The 22,923-nt window shown below is 35.9% G+C and overlaps 1 protein-coding gene across 3 annotated transcripts in view; it reads left to right on the forward strand.

The window, feature by feature from the left end:
- The window catches only part of STIM2 (stromal interaction molecule 2), a 67,886-nt gene that overhangs the window by 20,066 nt on the left and 24,897 nt on the right, over nucleotides 1–22,923 (forward strand). For all 3 annotated transcript variants that reach the window (XM_040065619.2, XM_040065620.2, XM_040065618.2), the window contains exon 2: nucleotides 18,779–18,909. In XM_040065619.2, the coding sequence (XP_039921553.1) occupies nucleotides 18,847–18,909 (63 nt within the window). In that variant the 5' untranslated portion in view covers nucleotides 18,779–18,846. The remainder of the gene's footprint in view (nucleotides 1–18,778; nucleotides 18,910–22,923) is intronic.

Consider the following 22,923-nt stretch of genomic DNA (forward strand, 5'->3'; position numbering starts at 1 on the left):
TGTATGTTTTCCAGAGACTGCTCTTTCAGACAAAAACTGATGCTATTCACAAATAGGATTTTAGGCATGTTACTGTGTGCTTCTCCCCTCACACTGGTCCATAAGTAACTGGTTAAAACCTTGTTTAACAGCCTAATCATTACCTTACAAATTCAGAGAAATGAATAGCTTATCTAATATCTGGAAATAACCATCTGCCTGGGGCTTGAGAAAGGGTATTGCAAGAAGTCTAGTGCACAGCAATTTAATATAATTCTTCCTGACAAAAAACAATTACTAATTGCCTTGTGTCCTGAACTGCGAAGATGTGTTCCAGACTGCTTGATTTTTATCTTGCCCGATATAAACATGGCTTTATGTTCATGTAGATCTCACTTGGAAAAATATTGGAGTCTTGGACATGATGATCAACAGAACTCGTTATTGAAACTGTGTATTAAGGCATTTATGTAAAGGCAGTTTGTATCTAGTTTTTATATATATATATATATATATTAAGCTGGTAGCTTTTCAAAATACTATGAACCAGAGAATAACTTTATTTTCTATTGTATATTTTTGGTTTGTTTTTCTTCACTTTGTTTTCTATCCTATGTTTTTTGCCTATGAAGACTTTCCCTTTCTTCCTTTGAAATTATACTCACTCTGTTTAGAGATGAGCAGATGCAGTACTCAAGCAAGGAAGGTGTAATTACTTCTGCTTTTCTCTGTTTAGCAACTTTTAATAGCTGCTTATTGAAGCAAATAATTTAATGGAGTTAACACCAATTAGCAATCTTTCTGGTAAGAAGTTCTCAAAAACATTCCAATATGTTTAATTACCTCAGGTGACTTAGTGTGCCAGTCAGCAATGGTCAGCTGTTCTGCTTCTTCCCCTCCACATCTCCCTCTGCAGCTCAGACTTGAATTTCTCTGCAAAGTGTCATAGATGGTGTTTTCTGCTAACATGTTCTCCTTTGCCAACAGCAAAATTCAGTAGGAAGGAAGAAGATTGTTATGCTCAGTGTCATTTCTGCAATTGAACTTGTAGCTCTTCAGCAGGAAAAAAGGAAGTCAGTGTTTGTTTGAGGCATAAACTGGTTATAAGCCTCTGAGTACAAAAGGAGTGCTCCATACATTGTGTTCAACATTTCTCTGATACATTTGTATCCTGGCTCTGAAGATTGTTTTTGTTTGGTTTTACATGTTGTGCTGTCTCTTCTATTGAGTACAACAGCTTATGGAAAGGATTTTGTATGATCTACTGGCTGTTGAATTTGTCTGCAGGGAAAATACTAGCTTACCTTCCAGAAACAAAGTCAGCATTTTTCAGACGGAATTCAATGTTTTTCTCCTAGAACATATTTATGCAATATTTATTATATTGATGAGGGAAGAGAAAGCTCAAGGCGCTCTGGTAGGCTGAGTTAAAAAAGGCCCATTACAGGGAGGGGTAATTTTCTCATATTTGGTAAACGTGTTATGTGAAATAGCAAACAATTGGAGGACATTGTGTCAGGAATCTGTTGGCTCCATGTGACCAAGCATTCCTGTGTATCCAAACAAAGCAAAATTTTCCTGATTTCTGCTAAAATATTTTACACCTCAAATGATGAATGATATCACATTTTTGGGGGGGTAACTCTTATTAAGAAACAACATTTTATTTATGCATTATGCATATTTATACACAAACCTTCTTTGGTAATGTTGCTTAGATTCTAGTGAGTTACTGTATCTCCAGTTGAATATGTAATTATGAAGATATTATTTTCTTTAGTTTCAACACATTTTTTGTCTCTTTCTTGTCCCCTATCAGAAAGGAAAATATTTTCCTGGCTGTGAATTCAGTGTGCAAAACCACAGGCTGGTGACGCTCCCTGTAGACTGCTCAGCAAGGTGCTAAACGTGATTACGTTCACTTTGCAAGTCCTGCCTGAGACATGTGCAAGCTGAGTTAAATATTTGCACCCATACATACAATCTCAAAAATGACTTATGAAATCATCTTTGCTATCTTCCTGATTAGTTGATGATGCACCAAAGGCTGCAGCTTCAGCTTGTGCTGCAGTGTGTTCTCCTGTTTAGTGCTTGTGCGAGGGACCGGGGGGTGGCTGGGCAGGGGATCTTTCATCGGGGTAGGGACAATGCTCATGAGAAGAGAGAGGTTTTTGAGTTAGTTTGGAGTCTCAGAGGTGACAGGAAGGCAATGCAGCAGACATGGCCGTATGTTTGACCTGATTTCCTTGTTTCTGCTTGAGGCCTCTCTGAGGTGTGGCTTCTATCAGCCACATCTGCATGTGGGTGAGTAATTAGGTACACTGCAGGAACAGATGAATCTGTTCTGTACAGTGTGCAGGCAGAGCAACGTGCAGGTGGCACTCTTAGGTTTGGATCAAGATAATAGGGATCACTGAACAAATTCTAACCGGCATTTTTTTTAAGGAAAAATGTAACATGAAACAGTTGCCCAGGTTTATTCTTTTTAAGTTGTCATCTGGCTTATTTTCAACAAGGTAGAAAACTGCTGAAAAACTCTTCCTCTCTTCTAGGTTTTACTGGGCTACCTCAGGTGTTTGTCATATGTAGGTCAATGGGCCTGTGCTCAGGCATTGTTATATGAACTTGGCATATAAGCATGCGGTTTATTATGTAGCAATACATATGGGAATAAAAATAAATTATTGTGAGAAAATGTAAATCTTCAGATCCCATTTGCATCAAGATGTCTCAGTGAAAAATGGGGCTAAAATCCTACTTGTTTTAATTTTCTATAGTTGCTTGTGTTTTGTTTCCTCAAATATCTTTTATTTACTAATTATGTAAACTCTTATTTGTGCTCACGGGTGTACTTATTTTTTGTGCGTGTGTAGAATTATACAGTTCTGACAAAGGCCAATCTGATTTGAAAAGTACAAATGAATGTTAAAGCGTATAAAATGTTATCTCCTTTTATGAAAGCCCTTACCCTTTGGCTCTCTCTTTTTAGGAGTCATTTCAAATAGGCCTGCAGGTAGAATGCCTGTTCAGGACGAAGAAAAGCATGTGCTTGTGTTTATTAAAGGAGTTTTTTTCTGAAGTGCATATGAAGTTGAATATGCTAGAGAGTAGGCACGAATTAGTTGTTACTTGCTTCTAGAATAAAAGAAATACATGCTTCTAGAGTAAAAAGCTGTGAAAATTCATGTTCTGGAGCTAGTTATTTAATTTGTCACCGCATTGATCTGTGTTTATGGAATTGCCTATTCTAGTTTAGCCCAGAAAGGCACACATAAATGATGGCAAAAGGAATGATTCATTTAAAGGCAGTGCTTTGGTAGTATCATAGCTTGCACTTTTAGTAAAGTAGATTTTTTAATTTTCTCTGCATGTATTTCAAAATTTTATTGCAATTTGAAAAATAGTATTTGGCTTTCAACTTGCTTCTTATTAAATTTGGCTTTCAACTTGCTTCTTATGAAAGTTGTGGATTTTTTTGTTTTTACTTGTTTGACAGTTTCTGTAACTTTTTGGTTATCTGTACTTGGAATGGTATATACTTAATTTTTGCCTCTGTCTAGTGCTCTTGCTGTTCTGTCTTTGGCTTTTAGTAATGATTTAGTATTTATTTTAATTGCCAAACTAAAGGAATTTTATTAATCAGGTTTTACTACAACGGCTAAACCTTTGTAAGGGATCAGTAAATCAATAATCACGTGGTCTTGTATCAAACAAGGGAGTTTAAAGAACACAAGCGTTTAAATTTGTTTGTTATAACTTGTTATATCCCAAGTGTAAGTAAGTTTGTGTTTTCCTGTTGAAATTATTACACTTCTTGGGAAAAAAAAAAGAACAAAGAAGCTGTTAGTTCACAGATTGAATTTTACTGCCAGTGATTTGTATTATCTTGACTTCTATATTCTCAAAACCTGTGGATTTAAAAGTCCAATGAAACTTGAATTGTTTACACCACTACGCTTAGTACACTTAAGCAATGTTTGTTGCATTGATTTCTCTGTGTTAATTTGTTGCTTGAGACTGATTAAGTACTCTTACTTAAAAATGTTAATAGTTTTACTCTGCTTACTCGGTAAGCTACTCCTGGCAAGTGTGAGACACAAGTTTTTGGTTGATGGATTGCATTAAAGCCTACCTTTAGGCAATGCCCAAGTTCAGTGTGTAGTTCCATGGAACAGCTGATGCTGTTCAGAAAAGGGTGGAATTCTTTTTGCTGTTCTGTGTAAGTCCAGGATTTGCTTCAGAGTTTGCACTTTCTGTAAAGTGTTGCAAAAGTGAGCTCTGAGCTAAGTATTTTACATATTAAGGCAGAACTTTTTTAAGGGCTGAATTCTATTGGGATAGATTTGGGTTTTTCAGGGTGTTAGTTGCATTAATTCTGCATATTAATTTCACTTCAGTTTATCTGATTTTGTTGCTTCTCTTTATTGGTGCATTTCATATATGCAGATGTTTCTACAGCTTCCCAGTCAAATGGATAAAGTCAAAGGTTATCTAGGGTTGCAAATAATTTTTGCAATACACTGAATGTTTTTTTGTGAGGTGCTTTTGCTACACTGCCCTTAAGTAGATCAATAAAACTAACTGATGGTTTATTATCTTCTCTCTTTTTCTACTATTGCTGTATTCTTCTCTTTCCCTTCCCCCTGCTTTTGACTGCAATGTAGCTAACAGCATCTTGAATCTTATTTTTGATCACAACTGCAGTTGTAGTGCAGTAACTTATGTAACACTTTTTCATTAATTACTTTTTTGGCTTGTAAAAACATTTTGAAAAAACCCTGTCTTCTGTTCTCCTTCTGCACAGGAAAATTGCTAATTCTTCTCAAAATATTTTAAAACTTGGTAAATGTCATGAAGCCGTATAAAACTTTTAAAATATATTGATCCCCAGAGAATCTCAGATGTCTCAGTTATTAAATCTCTGAAAGCAAAGGTGATGCTTCTTACCAAAACAACATGGAATTTACCGGAACTTTAGAAAACTAGCAGTGTAGAGAGTTTCTTTGCTCTAGCTATGGGACAAGTGTGTAGACTTTTGCAACAGATCTCACTTAAAAGTGTGGGTTATCATTTTTTTGGGGCTACACATAGTCATACAGGTAGATTTTTAGGTTTTTGCCTTCATAAGGTTGTGCATACAAAATGTCTCCTTGTGTAAAAAGTAGTTCTTTAAGAACTGCAAGATGCAAAGTAATTTTATACAACTTAGTGTAGCTTTACAGAAATCCACATTCTTGAACGAACATGCCTGTTCTTGTTGAGATGATTTCTTTCTTCTGGGTGGTTATTGCCTTATTTTCAAGCTCTGGGCTTCTAGAGGCATACCAATGCTTGACACCCTGTTCCTTAGCGTGCCTTAAGTTCCGCTGAAAGTCGTCTCTCTTCATTATATACAATGTATTGGTTCTAACTGGTGTGATGGTAAAATCATACAGATTTTGCTAAGGCATTGCTTAGGAGAAGTTTATTTATATGCATGAATGCAAACAGACATTCTTTACTATTGACAGGAGATACATGTTGAAAGGAAGTAAAACTTGTGCACAGATAATCCTGTTTGGAATTTGATCAGGACTTTTCAGAGGTTTCTTCAGCCTTACCTTTTTTTTTTACCTGTTTTTTTTTCTGTTGTAATTTACTTAATACTTTGGAACGTAAAATGTGCTGTGTCAACAGCTTCTTTACTGCAGAGTGCTTCGTAGGAGCATTGTAAGAAAATAGAATGAGGATATAAGATTTAATAAATAAGGATGACATTTTTATTTATATTTGTGAATTGGAGCCCTCATTATCAGGGGGTAGGGGAGGAAATGATGACACAGTTGTCATTGTGAGATCTGCCTTTGCAAAGAGATGATAGATGCTGATGGAAAAGGGACCACTGAATGTCAAACTTGTGCTTTGGGCAGGAATGTCACCATTGCAAGAACACATAATATGGCCAGCTCCCAAACGCTGAGAGAAGTGAATTTATAGGCTTGCTTAAAGGAAAGATTTAAAATTGAATTTCTGACTGCCTAGATGGAAGACTTTTCCTTTAATGCTTTGACACCTTCTTCTTTAAACAAATCTGAAGAATACCAAATTTAAATTTTAAAGAAGAAAGGAAGGACAAATTGAGAATTTAATTGTTTATTACTAAGCTAGTAGGAAAGTGGGTCAGTAGCATAGTCTGGTGTAGGCTGTGTGTAATGTTATCATAGGTAAAGGAAGTGAGAAAACCTGCATCTGCTTACAATATGGTGAGTGTACTAAGCTTTCCATTTACAATGATACCACTTTGAAATAAACTGTTAAAGCCATAGTTTTCAAAGTTGGATTCTCTTTTCATGATAGCCTCATCTTTGTCACATATGCAAATACTGCTGTTCAATGATCTGTCTCCAGCGTGTTTTCTCTAGAGAGAATTTTTGAATAGGAGTGAATTTTTTCTAAGTGTATTCTCCTAGTTTGAAAAAAATAATATATATATATATATTTAAATAGTGTTAACTCAATAAGGTTAAAAATATTTTAGAGGCTTTGGTTTGACATTGGTAGTAAAATTTCACTTGCATGAAGAGAACTTCAGCAAAAGTTTTAAATGTCAGAAGAGGAGTTTTTAAATGTTTCTCTGTTTTCATAGGGACTGGAAAATTTTTCAAGTGTTACCTTGTATGTGTTAATTGAAATTTCAGTAAAGAAGTTAACAATGGGAGAAAATGATTTCTGTTGTTTAGTAGAGCAAATAGAGAATGTTATGGGCAGTAAGGCATAAATATGCTACCCATTTTCTGGTATCAGCTATATATCGACTGTGCTCAGTATTTTTCAGAAATACAGAATAGAAAAGCACTGTCCCTCTTCTCCCAGCAGATGGCTTGGTATAAAAATCGCTTTAAAATAGTTACAGACAGAAAAAGATTTAAAGCAATGGTTTGTAGCTTACAAATCACTTTGTTGGTGTAGAAAATATTATAACATTTGTGCTGATTGATAGGACGTGACTGACATGGAATAGTTGTTTTTTGGATGTCAGCTTTGTTGGGTATTGCATTTAGAGCATGAGAACAGACCTAGGAGATAAAGCCTGGAGTATGTGTGTCCTTATATTTGATTAAATCAAAGTGAAATTACAAGGCAGAATAGTATAAACATGTTTCTCGGAGATGTGAATGAAGAACTTTAGATGTATTTTATTGCCTATGAAGGCCATAGCTCAGCAACAGGACAGCTAACAAAACAAGACAGAAACCCCATTATATTTCATAATTCTGATTTATTAAAAGTGTTGTTTTCTGTATGTTCTATTTATAGTGTGTTTATGTGGGAAGCAGAATCACAATTAATTTCATGTGAAATCACCTTCCTGTGGTTTTTGAAAATGGAGTCTAATTGAATGTATTGAAGTAGAATTAATCATTCATGGTTCTGGTTTATTTTTGTTTATGTTTAACAGCAGGCAAATGGCTTTTTTACCTTTAGGAAGTTGCCTCCTTTTTGATCTTGAAAATGATGGACTGCCTGTATGTGTTGATACTTGATTCATTAAGAAGAGGTAATGTAGTGGAAACACTTGTCTGTTGCAGTTTGACACAGTGCCTGTTTTCCTACTACTGTGGTGGGGAGAGCAAACAGCAACAGAACCTTTGGTAACGCAGTGCAAGAGATACAGCTCCATTTGCAGTGTCCAGGAGAGTTTTTTAAAAAAAAAAAATCTAGAATATTATTTTTTCATGCTTTAGTATTTTCAGATATGATAGACACAAATTAGTGTTAGCTTTTCAATTCTTATGTGACAAAACTATACACTAAAATTTTATGTTTAAATAAATTATATGTAGAAATGTCATAAAGTACTTGTAATGAATCTCAGAAGTAAAAGTGTCATCATCTGGAAAAAGCACACTGCCTTTCATTTCTTCTCGACTTTTCGCAGCGTGTGTTAGGAAGATAAAATGGGATTTAAATGAGGACTTAAGAGTAGATTAAATATCACTTAATGTCATTGGTTATCTTTAAGGATATCTTGTATCAATATTCTCTTGCAATTGGTTATAACTTCAATTGTCACAGTCTTATATTATAAAGATCTGTACTTTCTTTCTCTTTCCTTTGAGCTTTCCTTAAGTATATCTGCCTGTTTCTTCTCTTCAGAAAGCTGTCATCTTGTTTGCCAGTAATAAAATTTTTAAAAAGCACCTAAGGAAAGCAAAATACTCTGAAACACAGACTCATTTGGCTTTGTGTAGCCAAGTGTCACAGTTTGTCAGCTTTGGGACAGATTCTATTATGCTGGTTTTTTATAGCCTTGTGTATTTAGTTCTTAATGCATGTTCTGGCGCCAGGGTTTTGGAAAAGCATCCAAAAAACTTAAATGGAGCTTAAATGCAGGCGCAACATAAATCAGAGCAGTGTTTGGGGCAGACGTGCGCTTAGCAGACACCCTGAGCGTGTCGGTGTGTGTTTGTAGAGATGTCTGTCAAGGCCTGCTGCTTCTGCTGTGGGCTGACTGCTGCCAAAGGGGCTGTGCCTGGAGATGGGACTGCTCCAGGCTCTTGCGGAGGGCCTTGGAGAAAGGACAGACGGTGAGCTTACTGGCAGTGGTGTTTGAAACTGTTCCGTGAGATGTTGTGGAGAGGTTTTTTTTGAGTTTGCTATTACTTCATCTCCCGCTACAGTGTTGCAAAGGTCTGGTTTAGGTTTTGTAAGGCTACAAAATACGCTAGAAAAAAACTTGGAAAAACACTTGGTAGTTGTTAATTGCAACAAGTTGTCTAGGACACATCCTTGTCCTGTACCTCCTAGCTGTGAAAGCCAAGATCTGAAAAATGAGGTGGAGTTTTCCACTCAAGTAGCGTAGATGTTGTTCCGTTCCATTTTTTCAGTGTATTGATCCCCTGCCGCGCTGCTGGTTAGGTGCAGTTGTACCATGGGGTGTGTCAGTACCAGGGCTGAGCAGCAGCATTGTGGCTGTACAGGGCATATCTCTGCCGCTGCGTGGGCTTCCTCCTCCCCCCCAGCACCTTTGCTGTCAAAAGTGTTTGTGCAGGTGCAGAGAGAACAAATTCAGACAGAACCAGTTTCCTGTACAATCCTGCCAGCAGGACTGTACAAACGCGCTTCTGTTGGTACCAGGAAGGAGACAGTACAGGGCCAGAAATGAACAGCAGGGGCACGAACAATTAGAAATCCTTTCAGCATTAGTCTTTGGCTTATTCTGCCTTAGAGCATATTGGAATTATTGGCTTGGCTCTTCCTTGCATCCCAAATACGCTCAGGCTGTTGGGAAGCAGCTGACAGTGTTTGAAGCTGTACTAGTAGTATTTGCACAAGGTATGCTGTTCAAGCAAGTGTGGTTTCCCTTATTGTTTTCTTCTTCTGTCTAATGACTTGAGGTTTGTCTAGAGGTGAAATAGCACTACTTCAAACTTCTATGCAAATTATATCTAGATCATTTTGATGGCAAGAGCCATGTGTTTGTAGCATGGACTTTTTGTTAGAGTTTGAGCTAAATCTGACATGATAGAATTTATTGTAGGTTTTGGAGTTCTTGTTTAATTACCGAGATCACTCTTTTTCTACTCTGAGTGATTCCATTGCATGACTTGTGCACAGAGTTTATGCTCAGTGTGTATTCATTGTGTAAGAACTGCTCTCTATTTTATTGACCACTTTAACATCTATGAAATACATACTGGATAAGTACACCATTTGCTCTGTTTTTATGGGCCCAGAAATACATTTGCCAGAATGGTATCAGCCGAGATGTATCTAAGATGTGTGCAGCTATGGTTTCTTCTAACATTCTGATAATTGTACGTCTTACTATCTGTGCTAAGCTTGGGCAAGAGCATAATGATTATATGGTTTGTCCCGAGATACATCCAGATGCATGACTATTTAATGATTTTTTTTTTTTTCCTTCTTCTTCTTTATAAGGTTGAGTTTTTTTAAAGGTGCTTCAAATCTAATTTCCATCAAATAAGCCAAGGCGAACTGAGACACCATAAGTAGATTTGTCAGCCTGGTTTATCACTTGGTGAAATTCATCATGAGAAAAATATTTAGCAGCATATTAGTAGGAGCAAAACTGCCAGTTATGCAATCTGGAGTTGGAGTGCTAACAGCAGAGCAGTTCACGTAAGCTTCTGGAAGTAGGATAGTCCTTAACTAGCCAACAATCTGTACTACTAAATTTTCACAAAAAGCTAATAGGACTATTTAAAGAAAATTATATCTGTACACACTGAAAATTACTGATCTATTAAATGGGTCTAAAAGGAAGTGTTTCATTATGGTGTTATTAAATAAAGTGAATCTATGCATTCAGTGCCTTTGTATTTCTGAAAGTATAAACATAGGCTGGCAAATTTAATACTCAAATGCTAGAATTCTAATGGGTTGTGTGTTTCAAAAATTGTGCCCCAGTGCTTTATTTTAATCTTCCTTTATTGTAAGGAAGATGTAACTATGTTACGTCTTTTTAATATAGGTTTTAGTTGTATAATTCTGATATGATCTCAAAGTATAAATACATCTTGACAACATGTTGTTACAGGAACTGTGAGGGAACTGATGATGCTACAGATGGTGCTCACAGAGGATTAAATTTGATTCCTTGGTTGGAACAGTTAATAATATGCGTACTAGATCAGATGGTGTAGAAGAGTGAAGTAATTCAGTAATGCCAGCAATGTCATGCTTACATGCCTGATTCATGGATATAGGATATGATTATGAATCACATGTGAAAATAAAAAATATATCAGAGGAAACACTGACGTGATTAAAACTTTAAGTTTAAAGATATATACACGTATAAAAATTTATATGAAAATAATTAGACTTTAATAAACTCCTCTAATTTTAGAAAATTTCAGTTTGTCTGAAACGATCAGATGTTTTTTAAATTTAAAACCCATCTCTCTAAAACTTTCTATGCCTTTTATTAAACTTAAAAAAAAAAAAAAGAGGTGCTAAAATCCTTTTCTCCAGTGCTTCCCTACCTTCTCCTTTTTCAGTTTTGGAACTTGTGAACTACCTTTTCAGTATGAAAAAATCTGTGAATTTTTAATATCAGCCTTATTATCATGGTTGCTATATTTTGCAGATACTGTCTTCCGAAAAGGAATTTAGTGGTTCACTCTCCTTCTAGCTCTTGAGCCATACTTGAATAGAAATTAGTACACTCAAGTATTGATTATAGGCTTTTACCAGGCATCTGGAGATCAGGCTTCCAGATTAATGTGTTAATAAGGATGGAATTATAAGCAAGAAAATGAGGTTTTAGTATGAAAATGGTTACCAGCAAGTTTGCTTTTGAAATCACATGGACATGTTATCAGACATTTGAAGGTCACCTGTATGTAACACTTTTCTCATTTCCTGACCAAATTAAGAAAGTGACTTAAATGCTATGCTGCTGGTCTTTCTTAAGAGCTGACAAATTCTTGGGCAGATTAAAGTATATAATCAGGGATAAACTGCATCTTTTCCATCTTTCTGCTGTTAGAAAAGGGAGAAAGTTGTTAGAAGAGCAGTAAAGAACCTAAAATATCAGACTTAAAATACACAAAAAGCTTAGAAGTGTGTTTATATGTGCTTAGATGTCTGGTATGCCTTGTCACCAAGGACATATGAATACAAATCTGTAACTTTTTTCATCAGATTAATGAATATTCTATTGACAAATGAAGTCAAAATTCACTAAATCCTTTTTCTCTAAGCACATTTCTTCTAAACACATACAGAAATTAAGACTGTCCTTTTAAATTTTGTTTAGAGTGAGGATGTGTTTATTCTAGGTGAATTCAGGTCATATTTAAAGGTAGATTTTTTTTTTCCTTGGAGCTATATAATTTTATAGTGTTGATAATAACTATAATATACAGAGTACATTATACATTTCTGAAGGTGCATTAAACAGTCTTTACTACCAAATCATGAAAACTTAGATTTAAACTACTTTAAGTATTTCCCTTCTTGGACTTGTACTAATAAATGTAAGTAAAGTGAAAGAAACTTTTCTGTTACTGAAACTAAGTATCGGACATTTGGCATATTTTTTTTTTACACTGGATATCCATCTATATGTGCTTGTAGGTTTGTATAGTAAATATCACAGAAGTAAAAGGAAAGTTAGGAGGAGGAAAAAACCAGGATTTTAGGGGCTTGCGTAAGATGCATCTCCCAGTTTCCTCTCATCCTGCTTTGTTAGGGTTGGCAGGAGTTCCTCTTCTAAATCAGTCTACTTTGACCATTGTATACAAAAGTTGTCGAACTTCCTCTTCCCTTCAAACTGTGTAATTGCTCAGGGAGGGTGTGGGAAGGAGATGGAAAAGCCATGAACTCATCTTCTTGATTTTTATTTAGTCAGATAGAGCAGCATTGTAATTTTCATAATTAATTTCCTATTGGTCTAAATGAAGTATTTATACTGATATTTTCATCTTGACAGAATGATCCTTGGCACGATTAACATATTCAACCTCCTTTTTACAACTTCTTTTTTAAACAAGCATTGCTGATTTGGAATAGTTGCTTTTAATGCAGCTATATTAAAGCAAAATTAATTTGCCATCAAATCTAATTCTCTAGGGAATTCCTGTTATATATTTTCCTTTAGTTACTGTTTACTTGGGTACAAAGTTCTTAAACATTTTTCTGAGATAGTGTGTGATGTTTTGAATGTTTTAACAGGTGATCAGAAAATTATGTGCCTGCTGCTTCTTTTGAAACTTTTATCTTGGAAAGATTAGAAAAGCTTTAATAAACCTGTCTTAACACTTGATTTTGATAATAATGTTATTTGACTGAATTTCTACTTTAAATAAACTGATCTCACTGATACTTTTTTCCCCCCAGTGTATAGAGAATTAAGATCAGAATTAGACAGCTTTTTTGTGGGTGTGGAGAAAGCAGAGATGAGCTGGTGATGATTTAAGAAAAAAATCAAAGCCTTGCTTGCCTCATCAAGTTTCTATGTGGGGAAAGAATCTAATTGATCTGTATATTTGAAAAGATACTGAAACAACAGAATAAATGGACACTTTTGAATAGCAACAAAATCAAATTTGAATCTCATGTGAAAATCACTTGTTAGGTATTGAAGCCCTAATGATTTCTTTTAAGGCTCTTTGGAATGGCATTTTATTACTGAAGGTGTTTAGTGGATTTTAACAGAATCATGGCAGTTTTCAGGCAGCTTATCTGTAAATAGTTTGGGGCTTTTTTTTTTTTTTTTTTTTAAATTTTTATTCTGTTAAACTGCAGTGTTACCAGTCACTAAACATTACACATGTATTCAGAAAGAAGTGCTCCAGATACCAGACTTAGAAGTCAGGAGTTTCATCTATGAATTTAATTACTGTTATTGCATAAGCTTATAGAAGTCACCTAAAATTCTAGTACAGAACAATGGAAAAGCCTCATGTGAAACATTTTCAAAATCTTTGGGGACAGCAGTGTTCTGAATTTCCTTTCCTGTTGAACCCTTTCCCCTTACCCTGCTGTCATTTGTATTATTACATTTTCCTCTTCAGGAAGATCATTTGAATAACATCACTATTGTGGTTAGAAGATAAGGTATTCTGCACTTTTTGTCTGTTTTTTGTTTGTTTTGTTTTGTTTTTTGTTTTGTTTGGTTTTTTATTGAATTACTTTAGTGGAAAGATATATGCTGTAATGATGAAATTTGAACTTTTATTTAAATAATTAGAGTGAAAAATAATGTCACGAATTACTTTGTCAAGTTAACTGTTAGATGCTGCTCAGCCTACTTGCCATATGGAGGAGTTTAATTATTAAGAGTAGGAGTGATTTGCTTTGGGAGCTTTTAATTGAAAGATTAAAAGAAGCTCACTGAAGCTGTCTCCAGCATTTGAAGATTTTACTGACACCTTATGTAAGGATTTAACATAAAAATATGTTTGCCTTTACTGTGAATAATTTTATTTTGAACATCAGGTAGAACTCTTGAAAACACTTGCTTTTCAGTATTTTCATTAATCCCTATTCTATCTGACACTCCAATTTGTATTCAGGTCTTCAAAATTGTTCTCATAAAGGTTTTTTGCTATGAAAGGTGTTACTGAATTGATTAAGAAACTGCAGTATATTAATGTATCTGTAAAATAGAAATGTAAGGAAATAGGAATGCCAGTTAAGGGAATATTCATTTGGCAGGGGTTTGGACATAATGTGGACACCTCCTTTGTTTCTGGAAAATGCAAATCACTTCTGTCATTATGGCATATGGAAGCATAGTTATTTTAAGATGAGAGTACGTACTTAGGAAGTTGATGCTTTATAGTGCTTGCCTTTTCTGTAGGCTTCCTTTTATCCCACATGGCTTTTTAGGAATGAGGAATCATAAACCTAGCACAACATGGTTCAGTTCTTGGAATTCATCAGTAAAAGAAAGGCATGGAAACCCTGCGGGCTTCCATAGGACTGCCATACATTATTATAGAAAACATGCTTTTCTTTCTTGGTGGACGCTGAACATCCCCAAAGAGCAAAAATGATGTGTGGTAGTCAGTCTCTTGAAATAACTCCCAACTACTACATTGCACTGAGTGAACTAATGAGAAAATTTAAAGGCATTTAAATTTTAGATTTGGAAGTGTCTACCTGATTCCAGGTACTTGTGAAAAATCATGACACTTCTGTGTGTCCCTGTGTTCTTAAAAAGGCTCTTTCAGGCATTAAAAAGTTCAGACTGGAACTGCGAACACCTGGTTGGAGTCATTCAGTCAGGCTTGGCACAGCCATAGCTCTTCTGCTTGGGTGTCTGTATGCAAAAGGAGGTGTGTGTGTGAGAACTGCAGGTTTATTCCCCATTTGCTGATCTGTTAGTCCTTTTTATTCTGAAGTCTATAACGTTTGCAGCTGCTGAGGCAAATACTAGATGGATGAAAGACTATGAGGTGCATATACCTTTTGCTTTGGAACCTCTTCTGATGGTGTATTCCTAAATAAATTTCAGGCTTTGCTGAAATGAGTGCTTGAAGATAAGAGTGTAATTAATTTTCCTTACTGGCTTGTATTGACAATGTCACATTTTAAATTTCACTTCTGTTGTCTTTACATACAAAATGGAATAAAGAGCTGTGAATCTCAAGTTTAGGGGAATTTCAAACTGAAATTCTTTTTGTAGTCTCACCTTATTTTAGTCTCACTGAAAAAGATTGAAGTGGGGGGAAAGAAGGGGTGAGGGGGAAAGGGTATGAAGTGTTATTTTCTCTTTATCTATAAATACAATGTTTTCTTTGTCTTTGGTTGGATAACTGTGCATCGTTCACTGTCAGACTGACTCCTATGGGAGTCTCCTATGGACTGGTGAGGACTTCCCCCATTGCCTTAGGGCTGGGAGACAGTTACTGCCTCAAGGTGGGAGGAAGGTTTGTTTTAAAATCCTCTGCCAAGTTTGTTGAGCCACGAGTCTGACATTTAGTTTTTAGGAACAAATTCCTTTCTTATTATGACCAGTATTTCTGAAACTTCATTGCTTCTGAGCAACAATGAAAAACTGAGGTATAAAATAACTTATGCCTGGAGTGATACCTGCTGTGCTTTTATGCCTCTTGCCCACCTTGCCTCTTGTTTCCTTTGCTAATTCTTCTGTGCCTTTCATTAAAGAAAAGCTCAAATTCCAAGCTGTTGGTTTACTCCCCGAGTGAATTTATCATCTCTGTTCTTTCCTGTGGCGATGATTTTGGACTAAGCGTATTTGTGACAACACACCAGACTAGGATGGAGAAATCAGTCTAGACACTAAATTAGGCTTGTCCTTAAAGTACAAGAGCAGGTTTGGAATCCCAGAAGGTCTTCAATAGCATCAATTCAAAGTGAAGTTTTATCAGCTAGTCTTATGATTTGTTGTGGAACTTCAGGACTGTATTTATGGTGTTGTGTCATGAAATTTTTTTCTCTTGGCTTTTGTCTTAAAAACTTCCCAGACATCTAGTTAACTAGCCATACTCCATCTAGTATTAATTTGAATTGTTTTTGCTGTGCAATTGAGCCAAACTACTGCATGATAGAATATTCTGCAAAACTGCAGATGATTAAATTTCTGTCTTCTGTTTTTTGGATTTGGTAGGGCTCCATAGGTATGTTTGTGATTTGCTTTTCACTTGTTCTTTAATGAGATTGTGGCTTTGTAGTTTGTTTTGAGATTGTTCTCTAAGGAAAGGGATGACCAGTGTTGTCAGTCTAAATGTTTAGTTTTACCAGATGAAAATAAGCTTGAAAATAAATCTGGATTCCCTTTAGAGTGGGTTAATTTTTTATTACAGTTGACGTGTAGTCCTACTCTGTTTCTCAGCCCCAAAAAGAGAATTGGCACTCTATCGGCTCTTAAGAGAGAGATCAAGTGTTCTTGGAGCCAACACATGGGACATTTGAAGCACAAGCAGCCTGTTTACTTCTCTCAAGAAAAGCCACAGCTCTTTAAAGTGTCTTCATGCTTAAATATCCTAAAAAGGCATATTTAAGATAAGTACCCTGATTAAGGGACCGATCAACCTCAGTTGTGAGAAAATGTACTCTAAGAAGACCTTTCTGATTTGAAAAACTGGGTTTTCAGCTGAACAAAATGAAAAAATAAAACATTTGGGTGGGTGCTTGCAAACTGAACACATGTATCTGGAATTTAATTCCATGTTAGGATAGAATTAAGTATTAATTAAACAAGTTGGGTGTGTTTGAAGAATCTGTTTATGTTTTGACAATTACACTTTTTTCTAGCATAAGATACTGGGTAGATCAAAACTTGTAATAGATTGTTCTTCTGATATGGTTGTATTTTAATAAAATAATGTTTTATGTTCATGGCCTGAGGAATTTAATTATTAGAAGAGCTTTGAGATGATTCATTATTATTGCAAGGGAAACCTTTCTACACAAAGCACCCTGTAATTGCAGGGATAGGTCCTTTAACCCCTCCAATGATAGTAATTTTTTCATTGCAAGACAAAAGTCTAAAGGATGAATATTGTGCAAATTAAACCTTTTGTAATAAACCAAGAATGGAGAAATAAAATATATATTTTTTTTAATTAAAACCCTCCCCCCACTTCATAAAGCATCGGTTGCATTCCAAAGCTGAAAATTATAATGTTTGTGATTGGTCTGGTTTAATATTTAGTAATAAATATTAATAATTACAATTTATTAATTATTCATTAATATTTAATGTTTAATAATCCAGAAACTAATAAATATAGAAATCTGTCTTTGAATTACATGAAGTAGTTCTAAAAGCAACGCCTATCAGTTCTTGGACAGTGTCAGTGAAGTGTTTGCTTTTTTTTCTGCTGACTTTCTTTTGTTTGTTTAATTGATGCATGGGAACAGATAACAGATTTCCATTAACTTCTGCATAATAAAACTTAAGAATGAAGTAAGAACGCATTGATTCATGTCTAGCTGTGGAAACCAGTCCTTTTAATTTTGTGTCTCGAGATTCCAGCTATGTCGTGGTTGTTATCTTTGCACTTCCTGCTTTCTAACCATATGCATTCCTTTATTTTGATTTTAATTATTTAAAAAAATATATTAGACAAAAAATCAGAATCATGCTAATCCATCTGGTATGAAATTGTAAACAAAAAATTATTTTTCTCTGAAAACATTTGGTTCCTCTCTTTTTCTAGATGTGCTTCCTTTACTTATATAAGTGAGCCTTTTAATAAATTCTATAGCAACATGAAAGCTTAATTCTATAATAGATTGGAAGAAGCAGAAATTACTCATATGCCCTCAATTTTTACTTGCATTGATATGATTTAGGTATAGTGTAACTTGTGTAGTTTATGGAAGTAGTCAGTGCATTTTTATAATAGCTATTACAGTGGGAATTTGCTACCTTGTTAAAGTTGAACTTTGAAAAAATGATTTCTGTATCCTTCTCCACCTTCTGTTCTTTGCTGGTGTTCAGTACATCAGAATTAATGTAATAGCTGCTATTACAAGGTCTGCACAAGGCCGCTGTGGTGATGGTTGATCATCATGCATTGTAGAATTTTGGAACATTTGGCATTTGTCTTGTAGAAGGGAAAGATTTAGCAATTTGATGTGGTGAAAGCTGAGCCATCAGATGTGCTCACATCATGAGCCTTCAGTAATGAATGCAAATGAAAATGTACTATTTTTGACTTGGAATCCTGCTCTACAGTGTCTGCAGTTAGTGATCAGAGTGTACAGGACTAATACATCATGTATTACTATCAGCTGAATTTTCTTTGCAGTGTGCTTTCTGTTCTTGCAGTCCTTGAGTATTTTGTGTTCAGTAGTACTACCTATTTAGATTTGATCTGCAGTGTGATTACCATCCCTTTATCTGTTTCTGAAACTGTGATTGTATGATATGACAAGTCCTTTTCTTTTCCTCCACTGCTCTTTTGTTTTGTTCAGACTTTCAGAAAAGGAGGTTGGGAAATGCGGGAAATGCTTTATTTTCCACTGCACTGACATAAACTAAAGGTGATGATCAAAGAAAAAATGGAGATAGTAAGTTGCTGGGATGGAAGAAATAAATTGAAGAGTCAAAACTATTCCAGCCTATTTTTTGGGACTCCTTCCTGAATAAAATAAGAGTTGATTTGCACACACAAGCCTTTTACTTTTTTTTGTATGATTGCTATTTTATGGTTAAATTTGATATCGGTTACCTGGTGATTATGTGCAGTGAAGTACATGCACACAATACAGAATTTTAAACCCTTTCTTTTGCTTGGGAGCTTTATATTCTAAAGTGAAAGTAAATAACATTTCTGTTGTGTTGTTTTGGTTTTTCTTGTCCTCCTCACTTTAGATCCCTGCAGCTCACTCAGCCCACCGTGCTTTACTGAGGAGGACCGATTCAGCCTAGAAGCTCTCCGCATGATCCATAAGCAAATGGATGATGACAAAGATGGTGGTATCGAAGTAGATGAAAGTGATGAGGTAGGAGTAAAAAAGCTTTACTTGTGCATACATGAAGTTTTTTTAGCCTTTTGTTTTTTACAGATGTTCTTTATCTTTCAGCACTTGAGTAGTTTTTGCTGTTCTTCATTCAACCCTTTCCTCAGACAAATGTGGAAGGAAAGTCTTATTTCTGTATTTGTCTGAAATGGGATATTACTGTCCATTGTTCTAACCTAAGGGAAAGTTTTGTATGACTGTGTATAAAGGCTGTTACTTTTGTGATTGGTGTAAGAGGTGGGAAGAGGTGAAAGGTTTAGCTTGCAGTAAGGCAGTGATGTGATCGATTGCTTGATGTTACCGTTTCTTTACTTAAAATTTTCTTGGTTTAGGCATCACTGGGCTATCCTATTTACCTTAGATCTGTTGCAGGCACTTAGAGGTGTAAAACAATGACCTGTTACAGAAAGCAGTCTAGAAGAAAGATTTCTGGTTTTGTTTACATTTTACAGGCAGGTGTTAAGAACATTATGCTTACTAATAATAAATTAAGTCCTACAACCTAAGGAAGTTTTTTGTGACTGTGCTTGAACGAGTTTGATAGGTAGGCTCCTGGTGGTCCCGTCAAAGGACTTGCCCTTGCATTTGCTCAACTTTACCACTGGGATTCTCAGAATTGCTGGGTAGGAATGGAAATGTCTATGTAATTTCATTGTGCTTGCTTGTTTTGCTTTCTGGCTGTTGTTAGACACATGCTTGAGAACCAAGGGCAGTGAAGATGTCTGCTAAAAATGAGGGTACTGCCGTGTGGTTCTGACACCCATTCTCACTGTAGGTGAATGGGAGAAGAATCTAGCTCCATTTTGTCATGCTTTTTCTCCCTGAATGAGTTATCATTCTCCCTGAATGAGTTATGGATTATCATTGTCAAATTTAATGTGATGCTACTTACTTCTCTGTGTGCCTATGTGCAAACAGCATCAACAGGCCCCATCCAACATGATGCTGAACTCTTCCAGGGGTCATCCATAATGTCCTGTTCAACTGGCAACCTGTTCCAGTGCCTCTCTACCCTCTGAGTAAATTTGTTCCTAATATGTAGTCTAAATATCTCCTGTTTTAGTTTAAAACCATTCTCCAGTGTCCTGTCACTATCTGCCTGTGTAAAAAGTTGCTCTCCCTCTATTTTATACCCCTCCTATATGTACTGAAGGTTGCAATAGGATCTTCCTGGAACCTTTTCTAGGCTGAACAGCCCAGCTCTCTCAACCTGTCTTAAGATAGGTGCTCTGGTTCTCTGATCATCTTGGTTGGGTGGGCTTGTTCCAACAGGTCAATGTCTTTCTTGTGCTGCGGACTTGGAGGCATCACTCCAGGTGGGATCTCACAAAAGCAGAATAGAGAAGCAGAATCACCTCCTTCAACCTTCTGGCCATTCCTCTTTGAATGTAGCCCAGGATGCAGCTGACTTTCTGGCCTGTGAGTGCACACTGTTGGGTCATGTTCAGCTTTTCATCCACCAGCACCTCCAAATCCTTGGTAGGGGTGCTCTCAATGACTTTTCTCAGTATCTGTTCACGTCTTGGATTTCTCCAATGCAGGTGCAACACCTTGCCCTTGGACTTCTTGAGGTTCTCATGGTCCCACTTCTTAGGTTTGACCAGATCCCTCTGGATGACATCTCTTCCTTCTTTTAATTCAGCTGTGCTGTTCCGTTTCATGTCATCTGCAAACTTGCTGAGGGTGCACTTGATCTCACTGTCTGTTGTTGATGAAGGCAGCAGAGAGCCCCTGTCCCAAGAGAGAGCCCTGAAGGCCACCACTCATCACTGGCCTCCACCTGGACATAGAATGATTGACAGCTATGTCCATTCAGACAGTTCCTTATCCATCAAATGATCTACCCTTCTAATCCAACTCTCTCCAGTCTGGGGATAAGGATGTTATGTGGCACAGTGTCAAAGGCCTTTCAGTGGTCTGGGTAGATGACATTTGTTTGGTCTTCCCTCATCAACCACTGCAATCATGCCATCATAGAAGGCCACCAGATCACTCAGACACTGTTTGCCCTTAGTAAAGCCAAGCTGGATTGTCTCAGATCACCTCATCATACGTGCCGTAACATTGCTTCCATGAGGATCTGCTCCATGATCTTCCAAAACAGAGGTGAGGCTCAATGGTCTTTATTTTCTCAGGTCTGTGTTTCCTCTCTTTTTCAATAGGAGTGATGTTTCCTTTTTCCTAGTCAGCAAAGACTTCACCTGACTGCCATGGCTTTTCAAAAATAAATCATATAATCTACCTTTGTTACTGCAGAATGTTTGGGACAGGCACAGTTCAGTCTGAAAACTGAAACATTAGTGATGAAGGGTGAGCTTCCTGAGGAAGAACTTCCCAGTACTTTGATTGTTTTCTTGTACGGCATTTTTTATACGTTGAAGTTGAGAAAGTTAAAAGAAAATACTTTATAACGTATTTATAAAGTATATATACTATAGAAATTATAAATATAATATTAATACATTGGAAACATTTTATTAGTATTCAGAAGATTTGTCCTGGTTTCAAGTGGGCCTTCTTTATATCCGACCTTAAGTTTCTTCCTGTTCCAGAGAAAGCAACAGAAGCTACTCTTAAAAACCTGTTTAAATGGCAGAAATTATAATAGTTGATGAGGCGTGCTGTTCAGCTGGGGTAATTAGAGATGAGTGAAATTGTATGTTCAAACTACACATTGTGCATAAAATAAGACGACTTAATTGTAGCCCTTGTTTCTGCTAGTTCATTTTTTAATTACTGCAGAAATAGTTAATAACCCACTCCCGGCAAAGTTGTACTTTTCTACTTATAATTTCCATGCAAATCAGTGATGAATATGTATTTACATAGAGTGTTTTCTTCTAAGACATTAAATGCAAACCTGAAGTTAATGAGAAATGCAATTTAATTGCAAGTTCAGCTAGTAACCTCTGTTTTTCTTGTAGTGCTTTTACTAAATCTTTACCATTATCTTAAAATATCTACATTTATACAACATAGTTACATAGTTACCTGATTACAGTAGGTCTAAATATGTACTAAATATGCCCTATTTATATTTCAGAATCCGTTTTTTTTTTTTTTTTCTGTCTGTGGGTAAAGCTGCTTATCTTGAATAAGAATGAGGATTGATAATTAAAAAACTCCACTTTATTAGAAATAAAGCTTACATGAAATACAGGGATTTTACTTAACAGCAGGGAATGGATTTTCTGTTTTATGCTGCATGGTTTTTACTTGCAAGACTCCTGAAGAGCAGCATATTGAGTATGTTGATTAGATGTTCATTAGCTTTTTACTTGGCAGGAAGAACGTGACAAAGTAGAATAACTTTCTGCTGTTTTACCAGCACTACAACAGTGTTACAGGGGTATATTTACACCAAGGAAGGAAGTTCTTGTAAATAAGTTATTTTGAGACAGGAAGGTAAAAAGAGCTAAAGATGTTGAACTATTTATTTTAACTATTTTAATTTGCTAATCCAGTTAACTCCCAACAGTGATTCCAGACATTTCATCCGCACGCGATTTATTTTTCCTAATGTTTTTGTGCCCAGTTTTAGGTTGTAGGTTGTTTTTCCTCTGTAAAATGAAGGCCCACATAAAACCACTCTCTAAAGAACGAGTTTTTCTAGGATATTAGGAATTTTGAATGAAGATATTTCTTATTTTCTCAAAAATTGTATGATACTGGAAGACCTTTGGATGTACTTTGTACAGACTGGAAAGAAACTTGTATTTGACCTTGATAAAGTTGATGTGAAGAAACCTGATCTAAATTTTTAGCATGGGATTTAATAGTGAGCAAAGCATGAGGGATTTTGTTGAAGTCTTCTAAGGAAGTTAGAAGGACTCTAGTCTGAACATGGGGTACTTCTTCCTTATTATTTGGTATGGTACAGCAGAGAAAAGGAAAAAGGAAGGAAAAAAGCTCTCTATACTTATTATGAGGGCAGGCTAATATGAATTTTCCTATCAGACCTAGCTGATATTATTACTTTATATGTCAAGGATTGCA

The sequence above is a fragment of the Hirundo rustica genome, chromosome 5 (assembly GCF_015227805.2).
Source record: "Hirundo rustica isolate bHirRus1 chromosome 5, bHirRus1.pri.v3, whole genome shotgun sequence".
NCBI lineage: Eukaryota > Metazoa > Chordata > Aves > Passeriformes > Hirundinidae > Hirundo > Hirundo rustica.